The sequence below is a fragment of the Nomascus leucogenys genome, chromosome 16 (assembly GCF_006542625.1).
Source record: "Nomascus leucogenys isolate Asia chromosome 16, Asia_NLE_v1, whole genome shotgun sequence".
Classification (NCBI taxonomy): Eukaryota; Metazoa; Chordata; class Mammalia; order Primates; family Hylobatidae; genus Nomascus; species Nomascus leucogenys.
In genome coordinates, this window is record NC_044396.1 from 84,994,357 (window position 1) to 85,013,289 (window position 18,933).

General features: G+C 44.2%; 1 protein-coding gene across 1 annotated transcript in view; it reads left to right on the plus strand.

Moving 5' to 3' along the window:
- Window positions 1-18,933, plus strand: part of TG (thyroglobulin) — a 272,056-nt gene that overhangs the window by 55,559 nt on the left and 197,564 nt on the right. The window contains exons 22-25 of the mRNA XM_030795400.1: window positions 3,406-3,576; window positions 9,163-9,273; window positions 14,233-14,348; window positions 16,427-16,535. Coding sequence (XP_030651260.1) covers window positions 3,406-3,576; window positions 9,163-9,273; window positions 14,233-14,348; window positions 16,427-16,535 — 507 coding nt within the window. The remainder of the gene's footprint in view (window positions 1-3,405; window positions 3,577-9,162; window positions 9,274-14,232; window positions 14,349-16,426; window positions 16,536-18,933) is intronic.

Genomic DNA, 18,933 nt, shown 5'->3' on the forward strand with positions numbered 1-18,933 from the left:
ACTTTTACAGGTAAGAAAGCTAAGACTCCAAGAAAAGAAAGTTAGTCAAAGTCACTCAGCTAATGAATGATGTAACTGGTCTTTGATCTTGGTTTTATCTGATTCTGAAACTTCTGATTTTTGTAAGTCAACCTTATCAGATTGAAAAATGGGAGATATTTTCCACCTATAGTCATTACTGCTATGTAGCTCATCTTCCTTTTCTGCTGCATGAATTTGCCAGGACTGTATGTACGTGTGGCCTTCCCATATGTCACGTGATTTCACTCGACCTACTTACTTAATAGACCCCTGGGTATTGTTGGGTTTTTTTTCCTGGCAAGGACCCATAACTTGCCTTGTTGTGCATCTCTTCTTGTTAGTCTGAAACTGTGTCAATGTGAAGGAAACTGTTGTGCTTACAATCTAAATAATTTCTAGAATTTTTAAAACAAGTCATCAGAAAAGATCAAGATACTTTCTTTGCTCAGGGCAGTTTCCTGGTCAGGAAAGCAGTAATAATAGAACAGTAATTCCAATAAAATAAAAGTAAAAGGAATTTTATAGGCTGAGAGTCTAGCGTTCTTCCTAGAGAATAAACTCTTCACTGGGAAAATAGAGTGTCCTTGACATCTGGGCCTCACCCTCAGTTTGTACACAGTGACTTGAGTACTTGTAGTGTGAGATGACTTGAAGTGCTATCAAAATACCAGAGAAGCACTTTCTTAAAAGAAGGTTAGTGTAGTGTGCTGAGCCTTGTTTACGGAGGGGATATAACAGAAATGGCAGGGAATAGAGGACACAGGTTGAGGCTTGCACCAGCCAGACCAGGTTTGATCACCACTCTGCTTTCTTACTGGCACTGTGACCTGGGCCAAGCTACCTTCCTCTTCTGAACGTCAGCTCCCTCATGTATCGGATGGAGCCAATGATAACTCACTCACAGGGTGGTAATAAAGGGTGTCTTAGGTCAGGCTGCTATTGCAAATTACCACACACTGGGTTGCCTAAACAACACATTTATTTCACACAGTTCTACAGGCTGGAAGTCTGAGGTCAGGGTGCCCATATGATTGGGTTCTTGTTGAAGGCTGTCTTCCTGTTTATGTCTTCACGTGGCCTTTGCTTAGTACATACACAGAGAAAGAGAAAAATCTCCTATCCTTCTCTTTCTAATAAGGGCATTAACCACATCATGGGGGCTGCACCCTCATGGCCTCAGCTAAACCTAGTTACTTTCCAAAGGCCTCACCTCCAAATACCATCACACTGGGGATTAGAGCTTCCATATATAAGTTTGGTAGGGGAGGGACATAAACAATCAGTCAGTAGCAAAGTGGAATCAAAATGTTTAGCATAAACAATAAGCATTTATTCCCTACCCATTTGGGGGGTGAGCATTGATTGCATTTTCATGCAGTAGTAGAGAGTTGTTTTGAATCATTGCCATTCTCCCAAACATCTTCCCTGAGCAGTGGAACAGATTTTAGTTAATGGTTCTCTAGGATCAAGGTTGGAGTCTGTGCTAAGGATCTATTCACACCTAAGAAACTTCTCTACGACTCATTAACTTGCATTGAATTACCAGGCCTGTGTTCTTAGATGGAATTGTACTGAAGAGAAGCACAGGGCAGAAGAGTCTGCCAAGTTTTAAATAATGCCAGATTACAATATTTCTTTGATTTCCTTTTGGTGTTAGGTTAGCTTTTTAGAATCCCAACTCCTCTATATAGTTCAGGTCTCTATGATGGATCTTACTTATACTTTTCTCCTGTATTTTGTAATTTAGCTGGTTCACTGGACCATGTTTGAGGTTCTGCTGATAACTCTTCAGCAGAAGTAGCTCTTCATTTACTTGTTTGTTTGTTTATTGATGTATTAACTCATATATAGCATGCATGACATGCAAAGTATTCTATTTAAAAATAGCCTTTGTAACCTCCCACAAAAAAGCTCTTATTAATCAATGGTGAATCACATAACCAATAGTCTGGAAATATAGAAACTCAGATGTTATGAAATCTCTGGGCTGCCATAAAATACTATCTTTCACCTACTTCCCAGACCTGGAGAACCAAATGAAGGCATTCCCTTTTAATATCATTCATTCAAAATTTATCGAGTACCTGCTTTCTGCCAAGTGTATAGGGATATATATTAAATAAAACAAGTAATGATGAAGTCCTTGTCCTCAAGGAGTTTAGAGTCTGACAGGGAAAAAAACGTGTGAGCATATCCATGTGATGTAATGAATAGTATAATGGAGGTACATGTTAGATACTGTTATAGCAGTATTGTGAGAGGTCTTGAAGGACAAGGGGACATTAGCTAGGGGGCCCGGTGGAGAAAGGCCTTCTAGGAAGAAGAAACAGCTTGAACATGGATATAGAGGTATTCATCCATGGATTTGACTAGCATGTATTGATTTTGGGAGGAAGCTTGTTTTGTGGGTCAGACACTGAGCAAGGCATTTGGATACAATAATGAGCAAAACCATACCTGGTCTGTGCCTTTCTGGAACGTCTATCAAGTGGGAGGCAGGCAGTCATCAATCGTTCATTCATACAGAAAAATGGGAATTGTAACAGTGTGCCCTGCTGTGAAGGAGAGGTGTGGGTCCCTGGGATAGTGTGTAACATTTGGGCCTGACTGGGCTGGGACGTCCAGAGATGTCTTAGTCCCTTTGGGCTGCTATAAGAAAATACCATAAACTGGGTGGCTAATAAACAGCAGAAATTTATTTCTCACAGTTCTGGAGGCGGGGAAGTCCAAGATCAAGGTGTCAGCAGATTTGGTGTCTGATAAAGGTATCACAGATGGCGCCTTCTCACTGTGCCCTCACATGCTGGAAGGAACAAATAAGCCCCCTTGGGCCTCTTTTAAAGGGTACAAATCTCATTCATGAGTGTTCCACTCTCATGATCTAGTCACCTCCCAAAGGCACCACCTGCTAATACCGTCACACTGGGCACTGGGTTTCCACATGTGAATTTTGGCAGGTGGCACCCATAGATTTAGACCATAGTAGGAAGGCTTTCCTGAGACAATGAGAATTGGGATGAAAACAAGTGAGTGGTGGAGAGTTCGCACAGCAAAGATTGGGGGAGCTGTGGGCCAGGAGAGGGCCCAGATGAGCAAAGCCTGGGCTGGAGCAAATGGTATCAGAGAGATTGGTGTATTCAGGGCATGGAATGAAGCAGGTGGTGTGTGAAGCATGGGCTGTGTTTGCAGAACTTAGGGTGGGTGGTGGCCAAATCACAGGGGCCTTATTGATCAGAACAGTGGGGACACTGAAGAGTTTTAAGCGGGAATGTCTGAGTTAGATGTGTGACTTGGACACCTTGTCAATGACCAAGAGCCTGGGAGTAGGAGTCGGGGGATTCCAGAGGCCCATCACTGATGACTATGTCAATCTATTGGTTCTAGGTGTCACTGACTGTCAGAGGAACGAAGCAGGCCTGCAATGTGACCAGAATGGCCAGTATCGAGCCAGCCAGAAGGACGGGGGCAGTGGGAAGGCCTTCTGTGTGGACGGCGAGGGGCAGAGGCTGCCATGGTGGGAAACAGAGGCCCCACTTGAGGACTCACAGTGTTTGAGTAGGTGCTGGGGGTGAAATCAGTCATGGTTCCTGGGGACTGGGGAGTAGTCTCAAGGGCTTTTTAGAAAGGGAGAGAAGGTGGAGGTGCATTTGTCTCCAACTTTTTGTTTTGAAAAATTTTAATCTGTGTAGAAGTTGGAAGAACCGTAAAATGAACAAATACCCGTCACGTAGATCCAAAAATTGTTAACATTTCACTCTCTCTTTTTTCGAATCATTTGGTATGTAAATTCCAGATATCAGGAACCCTTACTTCTAAGTACTTCAGCATGCACAAGAGATGAATTTTTATATTAAAATATCTGTGGAGGCCTTCATTCTTCTAGGCAGCTTGCCTTCACTAATCTAGTCAGCATTTCTTCCTCAGTAGGACGTTGTAGAGCAGCAGTCCCCAACCTTTTTGGCATCAGGACCAGTTTCATGGAAGACAATTTTTCCACAGACCAGGGGTGGCAGGGTGGGGATGGTTTCAGGGTGATTCAAACACATTACATCTATTGTGTATTTTATTTCTATTATTATTGCATTGTAATATATAATGAAATAATTATACAACTCACCATAATATAGAATCAGTGGGAGCCCTGAGCTTTTTTCCCTGCAACTAGATGGTCCCATTTGGAGGTGATGGGAGACAGTGGCAGATCATCAGGCATTAGATTCTCAAAGGAGTGTGCAACCTAGATCCCTCACATTCACAGTTCACAATAGGGTTTGTACTCATGTAAGAATCTAATGCTGCCACTGATCTGACAGGAGGCGGAGCTCAGGCGGTAATGCTTACTCTCCCAATGCTCACTCTCCCAATGCTCACCTCCTGCTGCGTGGCCCAGTTCCTAACAGGCCATGGGCTGGTACCAGTCTATGGCCCAGGGGTTGGGGACTTCTGTTGTAGAAGACTTGTGTGCCGGGCCTTGTTCCATATCTTAATTGCTGGGTGATCTAGAGCAAGTTGCTCAATCCCTCTGATCCTCAGTCTCCCCAGTGGCTTTCAGTCTATTTCCTGAGAATCAACATCAACCTATAATGTCAACAAATATGTATTGAGCTCTACCCTGTACCACGTACAGTTCCTCAGTGAGATACTGGATGGGAAAGTCCCAGGTGAACCATCAGATATGCTACAATATATAGTGTGATGGGAACCAGAGGAACAGAAGAGAAGAGTAAGTCCTGTGGGATCAGAAGTAGTTTAATCCCAATGGTGCCTTTACTGGCTGTGTAGTCTTAGGCAAGTCACTCACCCTCTGCAGTTTCTCCGTCTGTAAAATGGAGACATCAGTTTCCACCGTTGTAAGAGTGTTGAGTGCCGTAGCAATGGCATACCTACCAGCGGTAATAAATGTCTCAGAATAAGAAGGCTCAGAAACAGTATTTGCCTATTTGCCCTGTTTCCCCATCTGTTAAACTTGGAGGGAGGCCGAAACAGTCTGCAAGGTCCCTTAATCCTGATATCTTCTCAATCTTTACGACCCTGTTCCACCTTTCCCTGGAGCCACCTGCCTCTGCTTGAGGTCTTGTGGCTAACCTTTGCACACTTGACAAGCCCAAGCAAGCCAGTCTCTTAGTATTTCTGTGGAAGGAGAGGGCCTAACATACATGGGCTTACTATGTGCCAGGTGTCTTATGTGTTTATCAAATTTGAATCCATGGTAGTCCTAAAAGGTAGTATTATTGCCAATATTTTAGCTGAGGAAACTGAGGCAAAGAATGTCTAAGCGCTTCTCTTGGTTCCATAGTTAGGATAGAATATACCTAGAATTTGAATTGGTGTATGTCAAACTACCAAACCTTTGTATTCTTCATTCCACCTATCTGTTTCCACCTAGATTTACCTGCTTCCTCAATAAACATATCCTTACATGCACACACATATGCATGCATAGCCTACCTGTCCTCCAGGGAAGCTGGTACAGCTCATGGGATAAAACATTAGTGAAAATCCAAGTGAGAAAATTTCATTTTCTAATTCTCAGAGCAATAATTTCCCTTCTCTAGTGAAGAGCTAACAAGTCCTAAGGAGTGTGTGTTTGTGTGTGTATGTGTGTGTATTCTGGAATAAATTGCAAATCCAATGAAAGTCTTATTTTTTTCCCAACATCCCTCTTGGGCAGAAAAAACAGGGGAAGTACAGCAGGAAAGTGCTTTGAGAGATCAGTTAGTCAGATGCTTCACAAATGAAGGAGACTGTGTCCTTAGAGGTTACAACTTGCTCTGAGGCCCTGGTGATCACCGTCAGTCCTGGGATTATCGTCTTATGTGCTCTGAGCTCTCTTTGCATCTCTGTCAATGGCTTGGCCTTGAGGATTGTCTTACGCAGTTTGTAGGGCATTTCATGGTGTATTCTGCCCAGAGTTCAGAGGAGAAAGAACAGTTTAATCAGTGGCACCAGAAGTGCTCACGAGTCACAGCTGAGCTTTGACAACTTTGATGATGCCTCCCTGAGGCGCTGGCTTCTGAATAGCCTCCAGGTAGAGCTTCAGCATCTTTGGCTTCTTATGCAAAGCTCTGAGCTTAAGTTTCCCTTTCTGGATATGCCTGGGGATTTCTATGCCACTAAGCTGGGCCCTCACTGGGATGTCAACACATCTCTTCTCAGAATTGCCTTTGAGAGGAACTTTCTCTTTGGGAGTAAAATGTTTAAGGCTTTTGTCCTTGAGGCTAGGTCCTTAAGCAAGGGACTTATACCTCCCCAGACAGGTACCTACCTGAGAGGAATTTGCTCCTTCCTCAGCCCTCTTGCCACTTCCTTTGTTCAGGCCTCTGCTGTTACCTACGTGGTACTGCCATACCCGCCTAACTCATCGTCTTGCTTCAGTCCAACAGTTTTTCTATGATGCTTCTAGAGCTGTTATTTAAAAGGAGATTCTGCTTATGCAATGCCCCTTCAAACTCTTCAGTGGTTCTTCATTGCTCTTGGGATAAAGCACCATTCGTAGTATCCCAGCCTCCCCTCTGGGCTCTAACCTCATTAGACCATATGTTCCTTTGGGGCTAGAATTGTGTCTTATTTCTTGTTCTATTCCAGGGCCATAGGTACTCTTTGACAGAATGAACAAATTTCTCTAGTTGTCTGGGATTCTTTGAAACTATTTCCTAAAGGTCTTCAGGGAAGGAGATTCTTCCGCCACCTCAATTCTTGTGGTCAATTTTACAAGCCCTGAGACTTAGGCAAGGTGTTCTGCAGGGGACAGAGGGATTTAGCACTTACTGAGTGGTTACCATATACCATATACCATTCCATGCTATATTATTTAATCCTCACAACCAGAAAACTGAAACTCTCAGAGGTTGCAAGGTGTCCACGGACACAGAGCTGGTGGTGGCATCAGGACTCGAGCTGATGTTTCACTCCCGAGTTGGTGCCTCTTCCTGACTGCCTGCTGCCTCTCTCTCTGAAATCTCTCCTGCTGCAGCTTCCTGGCACTCCCTTTGATCTTCTGTTTCCTTTGTTTACTTGAAGAGTTAGTAAAAATATTTCCACCTTGCTCACTGGAAATATTTCCAGTTCATCTTCCCTTCAACTTTAGGTTCATTTTCCTAATTCTCATCTTCGTCGACCTATGCTGAAGATTTCATATACCACATCAAATGCCTGAACAGAGGTATATACATACCTCTGTTCCAATATGTGTGTGCATGTTGTGTGTGCATATGTGTGTGCACGTTGGAATTGTGCCATCATAATGTCATCTCCTGGTTTCCTGGTGTTGTGATGATGTTGTTAGTCATTCATTTGCCTATCCCTCCTTTCCTCATATTCTCCCTCCCTCCCTCCCTCCATCCATTCAATATACAGGAAAGTAGTCTCTCTGTTACTGTCCTGGCTAGTGAGGGTTCAAATATGATCAGAATATTGCCTTTGCCCCGGAAGGAGATGGGAACCTAAGTAGCCACAATAAACTATGCAAAAAAAGATGAAATGATGAAATATTAATGTATACTGTGCTTTAATGTCAACCTTTTATGCTTTCCTTAAGACATTTGTAAATAGCCGTTAAGTATAAATTGGATAAATGGGAAATTATACCAACAGAATGTACAAATCTGCAAACCGACTCCATTGGCATAATTCATTGGCAAATTGGTTCATGGATTGTTTCTGTTCTGCTTGGCCATGAGCTTCTTCACAGAATGCTGAAATGTGAAGATCTCTATCACCAAGGTGTCCCTTTTCTGAAAACCAGCAGATTCTCTAACTGAAGTGCTAAATTTGCTGTATTTTTGGCAGAATTTAATTAGAAACTGAAAGACCTTTCAAATTTTATTTAGTCTCCTAGAATATTTTGAGCATCTGGTCTGTACCAATCAAGACTTAGGGACACTGTGATGAATATAACATGGCATTTGCTGGACTGGAGCTTGCAGTCTCTACAAATGAGCTACTAAGGAGTATAAAAATAAAAAAAGAAATGAGAGAGGAAGGGCTTTGTGTGGGCAGAGCACATGAAATTGGCAACTTCAGCAATTAACATGGATGGGCCAGTTTGTAAAATCAGAATTCTTTTCTCTATCAACACTTTTGAAGGCTTGGAGCATGCTGGGATCACAGGACTGAGTCACCGCGCCTGGCCGAGCATGTCATTAATGCTCACTTCTCTCAACCCAATCCCAAAAGGAATAAACATTTTTTTTTCTGCAGTTATTATGAAAGCTGAGAAAAGATCACTTTGGATGGCTTTGAATTTATTGACTTGATGAAAACCAATCTAGATATAAAGTCTTTTTTAATAAAGCAATGGATGTACATAATTAGTGCTTACATATTTGTTTATAATTATGTTTGCAAAAAACCGATACTCATGTGCCTTTGAGGTTGTACATAAGTCTTTCTTTTTGACAGTTACCTATAAGACTGCAAGATATTGACACTCTTGGGAATTTGTGGCTTGGAAGGTGAATCTCATTCCTTGAGAGTTAGCCTCCATGCTTTCTTTTTTGCTTGGTGAAGAAAAAGTTCCAACTCTCATAGCCCTGAGAAATTATATTTCTTCCTCCTCACTTGTCTAGTTTTATGAGCCTGTGGCTATGTTATTCCTATCAAATGGAACTCAAGTGTGTTGATGATAGCTAGGAAAACAGATGCTAATAAATCACTTAAACAATCTTAAAAATGCCTGAGCCACATGACATGTCTTCAAATTTACCTAAATACATATGCACATGTCTTTTAAAAAATAACTTACCTCATTTCGGAAAGAATTCAAGTTGTTTTACAGAAAGAAAATGCCAGTAAAATAATTATATGATGTAATTAGCACTGATGGATAGGGACAGAGAAATGTAAGTTTATATTATCAATGTTAATGAGAAGAAAATAGTTGTAAGGACTAACATTAAATTTCCACCTCACTTCATGACAATAAGGTAGAAAGCAGGGAGAGCCGGTAAGTTGTAACTCTCAGTTTTAGATATGGAGCAGTATGTTGGAGCTACCTTACAAAGGAATTGCTTTACCTGGGACATTTGTGTTACCAAGAGCTGTGAATAGGTATTGACTTCTTGACCTAACAGTCTTTATGACTCCTCTGCAGATGCCCTACACCCTTCTGAGTCAGATTTACTAAATCTGCTTTATTTTCAGTGATGCAGAAGTTTGAGAAGGCTCCAGAATCAAAGGTGATCTTCAATGCCAGTGCTCCTGTCAGATCCAAAGTTCCTGATTCTGAGTTCCCCGTGATGCAGTGCTTGACAGGTGAGGAGTGGTGGGGAGATGTACACTCAGATGAAGGTGTGGAAATAAGCTCTGCTGAGAGTTGTCAAGACAAACCAAATCAAGCCATTAAAACTATAATTTAAAAACATACTTTATCAAAAACACTATAAATGAATTGATTTCCAGAATGTATATTCAATTCATAACTTAATTGCAGAGTTGATAGTGTATCTACTGTATGCTATCCACATGGCACATGTTAAGGAGTAGAAATGAACAAAATTAGTTTGGCATAGATCTATGTGTCCAGGTCAGGATCTATATCTCTCTATTTTAACAGTGGGGCCAGAGAGGTGGTAATAAAGGCTGCCATTTATTGAGCATGGATGTTTACAAGGATTATCTCACAATCCCAAAGCCACCCATAAAGTGGCCATTGCTATCCTGAGTTACAGAAGAGAAAAATAAAGCTTTAAGAGTGTAAGTGACTTGCTCAATGGCACAGAACCAGAAAGGGTCAGGGCTTAAATTCAAACCCAAAGTAACAACGTCAAAGCCTGCAGCCTTTTTTTGTTCTAAATTATTTTATCTTTGGCGTGCACTAAAATCTCAGACTTCACCACTATACAATTCATCCATGTAACTCAAAACCACTTGTATCCTAAAAGCTATTGAAATAAAAAATATTAAAAAATAATCTCATCTTTGATTTTAGCTTTAGGAGGTGCACGTGCAGGTTTGTTATATGGGTATGTGGTATGCTGCTGAGGTTTGGGGTACAATTGAGTCCATCACCCAGGTAGTGAGCGTAGTCACAGTAGTTACTTTTACAACCCTGTCCTCCTCCCTGTATTCCCCCCAGTAGTCCCCAGTGTCTATTTTTTTTTTTTTTTTTTTTTTGAGATGGAGTCTCGCTCTGTCACCCAGGCTGGAGTGCAGTGGCGCAATCTCGGCTCACTGCAAGCTCCGCCTCCCGGGTTCAAGCCATTCTCCTGCCTCAGCCTCTCCAAGTAGCTGGGACTACAGGCACCCGCCACCACACCTGGCTAATTTTTTGTATTTTTAGTAGAGACGGGGTTTCACCGTGGTCTCGATCTCCTGACCTCGTGATCCGCCCGCCTCGGCCTCCCAAAGTGCTGGGATTACAAGCGTGAGCCACCGCACCCAGGGTCCCCAGTGTCTATTGTTGCCATTATAACCACTGCATTATGCCTCCCTCAGTACCCACATGTAATGTAGTTATTAAGTAATTAACACTGAGTTTGAATCTGTTTTGGATATCAGCTTTGGTTATGGTGAGCACACTGTAGTTTGTTTCACAAACACAGTGCAAGGCATGAAGTAGAAGCTGAAGAAAATGTCTGTAGAATGAGAGATATTGACAGGAATGGAGGTACAGAACCAAGTGGTCAAAGGAGTAGATGTGAGGAACCAGCACGAGGACAGCAGACTTGAGGGACAGCTTTGGCAGTTATTTGTCTCAACAAGGACTGTCATATACCTGCTCATGTGTGCACACACTGTGACACAGCTTAAGTTAGAAGGGCAGGAAGGGCGCGGTAGCTCATGCCTGTAATCCCAGCACTTTGGAGGCTGAGGCGGGTGGATCACCTGGGGTCAGGAGTTCATGACCAGCCTGGCCAACATGGTGAAACCCCATCTCTACTAAAAGTACAAAAAATTAGCCGGGTGTGGTGGCGGGTGCCTGTAATCCCCACTACTCAGGAGGCTGAGGCAGGAGAATTGCTTGAACCTGGGAGGCAGAGGTTGCAGTAAGCCGAGATCATGCCATTGCACTCCAGCCTGGGCAACAAGAGTGAAACTCCGTCAAAAAAAAAAAAAAAAAAAAAAAGGGCAAACTGGTGGGATGGGAAGCAAAAGAGGATGCAGAATCTTAGGGAGTGAGGCAAGCAGGGAAAACACGTTCATCTGTTCGTGTCCAAAGATGGTTTAGCCAACTGGGCCACTGAGTTCAGTGTCTAAAATATACTGAAAGGAAGCAGACAACAGTTTGAAAAAGAGAGCCACATCAAGGTGGTCCAGCAAGATGCCATCCTATCAGACAAACGAGAGCAGAGCAATCCAAGACAAGCAGTATTTGCAGGTTGAGTAGAGGTCCAGGCATCCAGCACTGTGTTAGTCTGTTTGGGCTGCTGGGACAAAATACCCTAGACTGGGGGACTTAAACAACAAAATGGATTTTCTCATAATTCTGGAGGCCAGAAGTCCAGAATCAAGGTGTTGGCAGGGTTGGTTTCTTCTGAGGCCCCTCTCCTGGGCTTGTAGGTGACTCACTGTTCCCTGTGACTTCACTTGGTCTTCCCTATGTATGTGTCTGTATCCTAATCTTTATTTCTCATAAGGACACCAGTCCTATTGGCTTAGGGCCGACCCTAATGATCTCATTATGCACTTAATTACCTCTTTCAAGACCCTAACTCCAAATGCAGTCACATTCTGTGGTGCTGGGGGTAGGAGAACATGATACAAATTGTGAGTGTGAAACATAATTCAGCCCATAACGAAAAATCCAAGGTGGTTTTACGGTAGATCGAAGGGCCATTTAAGGGGTAGGAAAATAAAGCCACTGAGTCAGTGAAGGGGTAGATATCATTGTCGGTGGGGAAAGGGGAGACTGGTAATAAAACCACGTCATCTAGAGAACTAAACAGCATGATGGAGAATAGGAGGGAAATGTGGATTGTTGGGGGCGTGAGGGGAAGCTATGATTGGGGCCATGGTAGGAATCCTGGTTCTAGTTCAGCATTTAACCAACCAGAGTCTAGGGTGCTCATCCTTCTAACACTGACCCAGAACTTTGTTTTCTTGACTGAATTTGTCCCTGAGCCTGAAGCAGGGATCTGCTTGCCGTGAAAATTAGGTTAGTTCAGTTAAGGAGACAGGAGAACTTTAGAGCCATGAGCCAGTGGACCAGGAAGAATTATTTTCTTTGGAGCTGGGTGCGGTAGCTCATACTTGTAATGCCAGCACTTTGGGAGGCCGAGGCAGGTGGATGGAGACCAGCCTGGGCAACATGGTGAAACTGCGTCTCTACAAAAAAAAAATAATAATAATAATACAAAAATTAGCCAGGCATGGTGGTGCATACCTGTAATCCCAGCTACTTGAGAGGCTAAGGTGGGAAGATGGCTTGAGTCCAGAAGGCAGAGGTTGCAGTGAGCCAAGATCATGCTAATGCACTCCAGCCTGGGCAACAGAGCCAGACCCTGTCTCAAAAAAATATTTTAAAAAAGAATTATTTTTTTTGGTGGGGGGAGGTGCTCTGAATAAGACAGACAGTTTCTGGGTAAAATGACATCATCGACCTCTCAGTGCCTAGTTCGTGAAGACATTACAGCCATACAATGCTGAGATGAAAATCAGGAGATGATGAAAACCCCCAGAAGACCACCTTTGCATCCAAGAACGTCATCTCAGTAGAGCTGCAGTTTGTGAGATGTCCTGTTAGAGAAAAGGAAGACATCTCCATCCCAGATACCAGTGGCTTTCCCTCACCTTTCAGCTGGGCAAATACAATGGGAAGGGCTCAGGAATTGGATTGCAAAGGTATTCAAGTTACTGCTTTGCTCCCATCAGCCACAGACTGTGCTGATTTTTAGTCTTGGTGTTCCCATCTCTAAATTTACCTCTTACCTAATGCAAAAATCAGTAATAATAATATATGTGAAAGTGCTTTGTAATGATAAATATGTAAGTGTACGCTTTTTCTCCTTAATTTACATTTTCTACCAAAACCTCCTATCCCTGATAAATCATTAATTGCCATCATTATTCATGAATATTACACAGTTGAATGCTTCATGCCTATCACACAGTGTCCACAAAAAGCAGCCGTGGTCCCTGCCCTCATTAAGCGCGTGGCCTCCTGTCATCTTGAGAGGGCACTCACTGTAGGAAGTGGGGATTCTATTCTATCATTCAATCCCCTGCAGGGCTGCTGTCTGCTCCTGATGGAAATGGGACATAGCCTTGAACAAAGTTGTGATCTCAATGGATACCTGGGTTTGGCTCCTCATAGAATAGAAGCAATTAAAATGTAAAAAAGGTTTAATTTAGGCAGACACAGCTTAGTAACTGTACAAGTTCTGAAGTCTGACTACTTAGATTTCAATCCTAGCTCTGCCACTTGGTAGCTTTGTGACCTCAGTAAGTGCCTGAACGGAGCTGTGCTTCAGTTCCTTAACTGTAAGATGGGGGATCGATGATTCAATACACAGAAAACACTTAACACTGCATGAGGTTCGTGGTATGTACTTAATAAATGTGTGCTTATATACGTGCTTGTGGGGGTATATTTGGGAGGTGTTTTTGGGTGTATATTTGTGTGTGTGTGTATTTGGAGGTGTGTGTATTTGAATGTGTTTGTATGTATTTGAATGTGTATTTGTGTGCATGTGTTTGAGTGTATTTGTGTGTGTGTTTGGGTGTTTATTTGGAGGTATGTGTTTATTTGGGTGTATATTTGTATGTGTGTTTGGAGCTGTGTGTGTGTGTGTGTGTGCTTGTGTGTATTTGGATGTGTATTTGTGTATTTGTGTGTGTAGGGTTTTTGTGTGTATATTTGGGTGTATATTTGTGTGTGTCTGTGTATTTAGGTGTATATTTGTGTGTGTTTTTGTGTTTAGAGGTGTGTGTGCATGTGTGTGTATATATTTGTATGTATTTGGAGGGGGGTGTGTATTTGTGTATCCATGTATTTGTGTGTGGGGGGTTTGTGTGCATATTTGGGTATATATTTGTGTGTGTCTGTGTGTATTTAGGTGTATATTTGTGTGTCTTTGGAGGTGTGTATGCATGTGTGTGTATATTTGTGTATTTGAAGGGGGGTATGTGTATTTGTGTATCTGCATATTTGTGTGTGTGTGTGTGTGTGTGTTTGGGTATGTGGGGCAGGGGCAGGGGCAGGGGGATGTGTCTGTTCTGCCCTCAGCATCCCCCGGGAAAGCTAGGTGAGTGACCGTCCCATGGTGCTTGCAGATTGCGCAGAGGACGAGGCCTGCAGCTTCTTCACTGTGTCCACAACGGAGCCAGAGATTTCCTGTGATTTCTATGCTTGGACAAGTGACAATGTTGCCTGCATGACTTCTGACCAGGTGAGGTGGGGCAGCCATGTGGTGGTTCTGCTCCTCATCCACTCTGGATCAGATGTGCTCTGAGGAATGGGCAGCAGGCTGGCCAGGTGATGGAATAAGGTTGTCGAGAGCTGATCCTCTGTTACCTCCATTTCTTCAAAGCAATGGGACTTTGGCAAATTGAAGCTGCGATAGGCCAGAGGCAGACCCAAGATGAAGATGGAGTAAGGGGCATCTGCCTGAGCCTTGAAGATTCCTGACGAGTCAGTCAGGAGAGAACCGCCTGCCCCATCAGGCAGTGTGGGCAAGATGTGAGGGGGCCCTAAACATCACTGCCCCTTGAGGTCCCAAACCCAAGCATGCCTTCCCATTGTAGAAATAAAACATAATTGTGGTTGGCCTGGCACAGTGGCTCACATCTGTAATCCCAGCACTTTGGGAGGCCTAGGCGGGTGGATCACTTAAGGTCAGGAGTTTGACACCAGCCTGGCCAACATGGAGAAACTGTGTTTCTACTAAAAATACAAAATAATTAGCTAGGTGTGGTGCTGGACACCTGTAATCCCAGCTACTGGGGAGGCTGAGGCAGGAGAATCGCTTGAACCCGGGAGGCGGAGGTTACAGTGAGCTGAGATTGTGCCACTGCACTCCAGCTTGGGCTGCAGAGTGAAGACTCCATCAAAAAACAAACAAAAAAACCTATAATTGTGGCTTAAAAAGGAAAAATGTTAAATATTAGAACCACATAACATTGCTGTTCTGTGAGTCAAAGTTTGTAGAGTGTTGTCAGTTTCATGTGGTACCATCAAATTAGGATAATTAGACCCTGTCCTCCTCCAGTGAAAAGCAGGAGTCTCCCGTCTCCTAATTTCCCAGTTCATAAACACGTGCTGGTGCATAAACACGAGCTCTTCTCAGGTCTGCAGGAATCTCTTCTTTTTGCTCTCCAAGGCTCTTCCTCCTCTCCCCAGGCCATTGCCTCTTCAGTGAGATCAGGCTTTCTGCAAAGCAAGAAGAGCTGTTGCCTTCAAACAGCCTTGCCGTAGCCCCTGTCCTCCAAAAATTCCCTCAGAAAAACCCAAAATTTGGCAACCTTGAGGAGGAAGGCAAAATACTGGGAAAAAACATACCAATTTATCCTACCTCATCCACATAGCAAGACTGCTAAAAATAAGTCAGAAAGAGAGATCAGAAAGGGCCGAGAATTGCAAGATCTCTGGAAGTCTGACCTCACCATCTCTAAGCTTAAGAACGTTCTTCTAGATACTGCCTGGATAGAAACTAAGTGCCTGTAAGGTCTTTCAAAGCCAGCTCCAGCCTCTCTCTCCTCTCCTGTCACTCCCTGCTCATAACTTGCAGTCCAAAAATTACTGAATTACTGAACCTAGTTCTGAAAACACCCATGAAATTCTGGGTCCCTGTGTCTGCTGTTTCCTCTGCTTAAAATCAGCCTTCTCTTGTTTCCATCTGGCAAACTCTTTTTTTTTTTTTCTTATGAGACAGAGTTTCACTCTATTGTCCAGGCTGGAGTACAATGGTGCGATCTAGGCTCACCGCAACCTCCGCCTCCCGGGTTCAGGCGATTCTCCCGCCTCAGCCTCCTGAGTAGCTGGGATTACAGGCAGACGCCACCACATCTGGTTAATTTTTTTTTTTTTTTTGTATTTAGCAGAGATGGGGTTTCAACATGTTGGTCAGGCTGGTCTTGAACTCTAGACCTCAAATGATCCACCCGCGTCGGTCTCCCAAAGTGCTGGGATTACAGGTGTGAGCCACCGCTTCCTGCCCGGCAAACTTGTTAATATCTCAGAACCTCACTCAGATTCACTTTTTCTGGAAAACTTTTCTAGCTTCTCTTTCTCAATAGAATCAGTTGCTCCTTTCTCTCTAATTACCTCTTCTTTAATTATGTGTATCTTTGCAGCTAACACTCCGGGCTGCAAGTTACTGCTTACATGTCTGTCTCCTCTAATAGACCAGGAGAAACTAACTTCCCTTTGTAGCCCTGGTGCCCGCCCATGGTTAGGGTTGGATGAATGTTTGTTGGATTGAATTATTAAATATCACGGGATAATAATGCAGCATCTTTCCATCTCCAGAAACAAGATGCACTGGGGAACTCAAAGGCCACCAGCTTTGGAAGTCTTCGCTGCCAGGTGAAAGTGAGGAGCCGTGGTCAAGATTCTCCAGCTGTGTATTTGAAAAAGGGTAGGTTGGTCAGGCTGGTTGCCTTAGGGCCGCAGTGGCTTCACATGGTCATGTTTGAAGCTGGTTTCCAGCAGGTGCATGTGAGGAGGAGCCAGACTGTCCCCCTCCCCACTCCACACCCTCAGTCTGGCTTCTCTGAGCTCCATCCTTTGGCAGACTCAGCACAGCACGCTCCTCAGGCAGGCACTGATGTCCCCTGGGACTGCAAAGGGATTTCCACATCATTCTCGTTTGTGCCATCAGATTTGATCCCATTGCAATCTAGCAAGGATTGAGAGCCTCATTCTGCAGGCAGAGCTAAGTTGCAGAATGGACACAAAGCTACGAAGTGAAGGATCTTGGCAGAACCCGCTGAGTTCAGCCTGTGCCATCTGGAAGGCCCACGCGGCCCAAGAGGCTGGGCAAACTGCTCGCTGGGGCCTGGGTGCTGGGCTCCCAGCAGCCGCTCCTCCTGGGCTTTCTGATTCATAGAGCTTCTCCTTCTCCTCACTTAATCTCTACCTTCCCAGGATGTTTTCCTCCCAGCGAACCCAGGCCCTGTAAGGTGCAGACTCTGAGTCAGTAAATCATTGGCATCAGGCCGAGATCTAGCCTTTCTAATCACCCCTTAGAGAGTGCCAGTGCTGCTGGGCCGGGGACCACACTTTGAGTAGCAAGCTGTGTAGTACTGTATAGTTTATGGCTTCCTTTCTCATTCATCTTTTCATTTCACACTCATGGATAACTCTTGGAGAAAGGCACAAAGGGGATTCCAATCCCCATGTACACATAAGGAAGCTGTGGGCCGCTGCTGGCACGTGGGAGAGGCAGGAGCTCTTTCCCTGGAATCCTGAGGTCTGTGCTCGCTCTTCTGCCCCATCCTGCTCACCTCCTGCCTCCTCTCCAGCGGGGTGGAGAGGAAACATGCCAGCAAGGCACACTCTGAGCCATGCGCTCTGGGCCACGGCCAGGCTCTGACCTGTGCCCTGTGGCTCCTTCATAGCTGTTAAGGGCTGCAGAGCAAGGGAGGATGGTGGGGCCCGCCTGCCTGTGTGGAGCCCCTGCTCTGCCACATATGAGTTGCATGGCCTTGGGCCTCTTTCTTGACATTCTCAGCTTCAGTTTCCTCCTTAGTAAAACAGGAGTCATGGTGGACCAAGGTCATCGGCAGATTGGAATGAGGTGACACGTGTGAAGCTGTTAGGACAGGGCCGGGCTCGTGGGGAAAGCTCAGCGAGTTTAGAACATTTCTATAATCATCTTTGTTCCTGCTAAAAAGTTTCCTGCGGGCCCGAGGCCATGGCTGTGCACCAGATGACAGCCAAAGTGGGCTCGACCTGGGACTTGGGGGTTGGGAGAAGGGGAGGACAGGTGTTACTCTCTGAGGTTCGTAACTCAGGGCAAGTGGCTTGGGGCTTCCAGCAGCTTCAGACTTGTGCCAGGAAAAGCAGCAAGTGGAGATGATGCCACAGCCCAGGCCCAAAGCTGCCCTGACCTTGGTAGCAATTGCGAGCCCACAGCAGGGACAAGCGTTTGTGTCTTTTTCCCTGTGGTCCTTCTTTCACCTAATGCCTTCATCCCTACTTCACAAAGAGTTTGCCTGGGAGACTGGAGTCTGGCAGAGCTCGGCTCTCTCTAATCTATGACCAGGGTCACTCGGCTCTCTCTAATCTAGTGAGCAGGGTCACTAGGATTTCTGCCGCAATCTTTATTCCAATTATTTTTACTATCCTGTTTTTCTTTTTAAATAACAAAACATAGGGATTATTTTTTAAAAATAAAAATCAAAATAGAACAGTAACCCCTACCCAAAATGTCCTTTAAAATCATGACTTACCCTTTTATGACATTTTTAAAAATGCAATTGTATTTCTGTTTAAGTGTTTGTTATTTTTTTTTCAACATCACACAGAAAGTCCTAGTGTTTGTTATTTTTAGTTTTCCTTTTTGTCTCCTGAAAGTTTATACTTTGGGGGAAAATTACAAAGGAAATTGGGAAAAGTCCTTGTTGCCAAACTAAATCAAGGGCAGAACTATGTTTTGCTTTTTTTGGTTTGTTTCGCTTTTTGGTTTAAAACAGAAGATGCACCCGGCAGCCGTTCTATCCTCGGGTGGAGTGGAGGAGGAGGGGAGAAGAAGTAAGTTGGGTCTGGCTTCCAACTTCCGCCTCCCTCTTCCTGGCTCTGTCTCTGATCAGGAACAACTTCTTTATTTCACTTGAAACCCAGTTTCTCCTCTGTTAAATGGGACTATGTCATAACCGAGGAGGACAGGGCACAGTTTCTGAAAGTTGCCCACACATGTCTTCAGCTCCCAGTAGGTAGTTAATCATGTCCATTCCCGTTTCTGACCTTCAGTAACCTTCAGTGGGACTAAAGAAAGGGCCTGAGTCTCAGAGCTTGATCTGTCTCCCACTTAA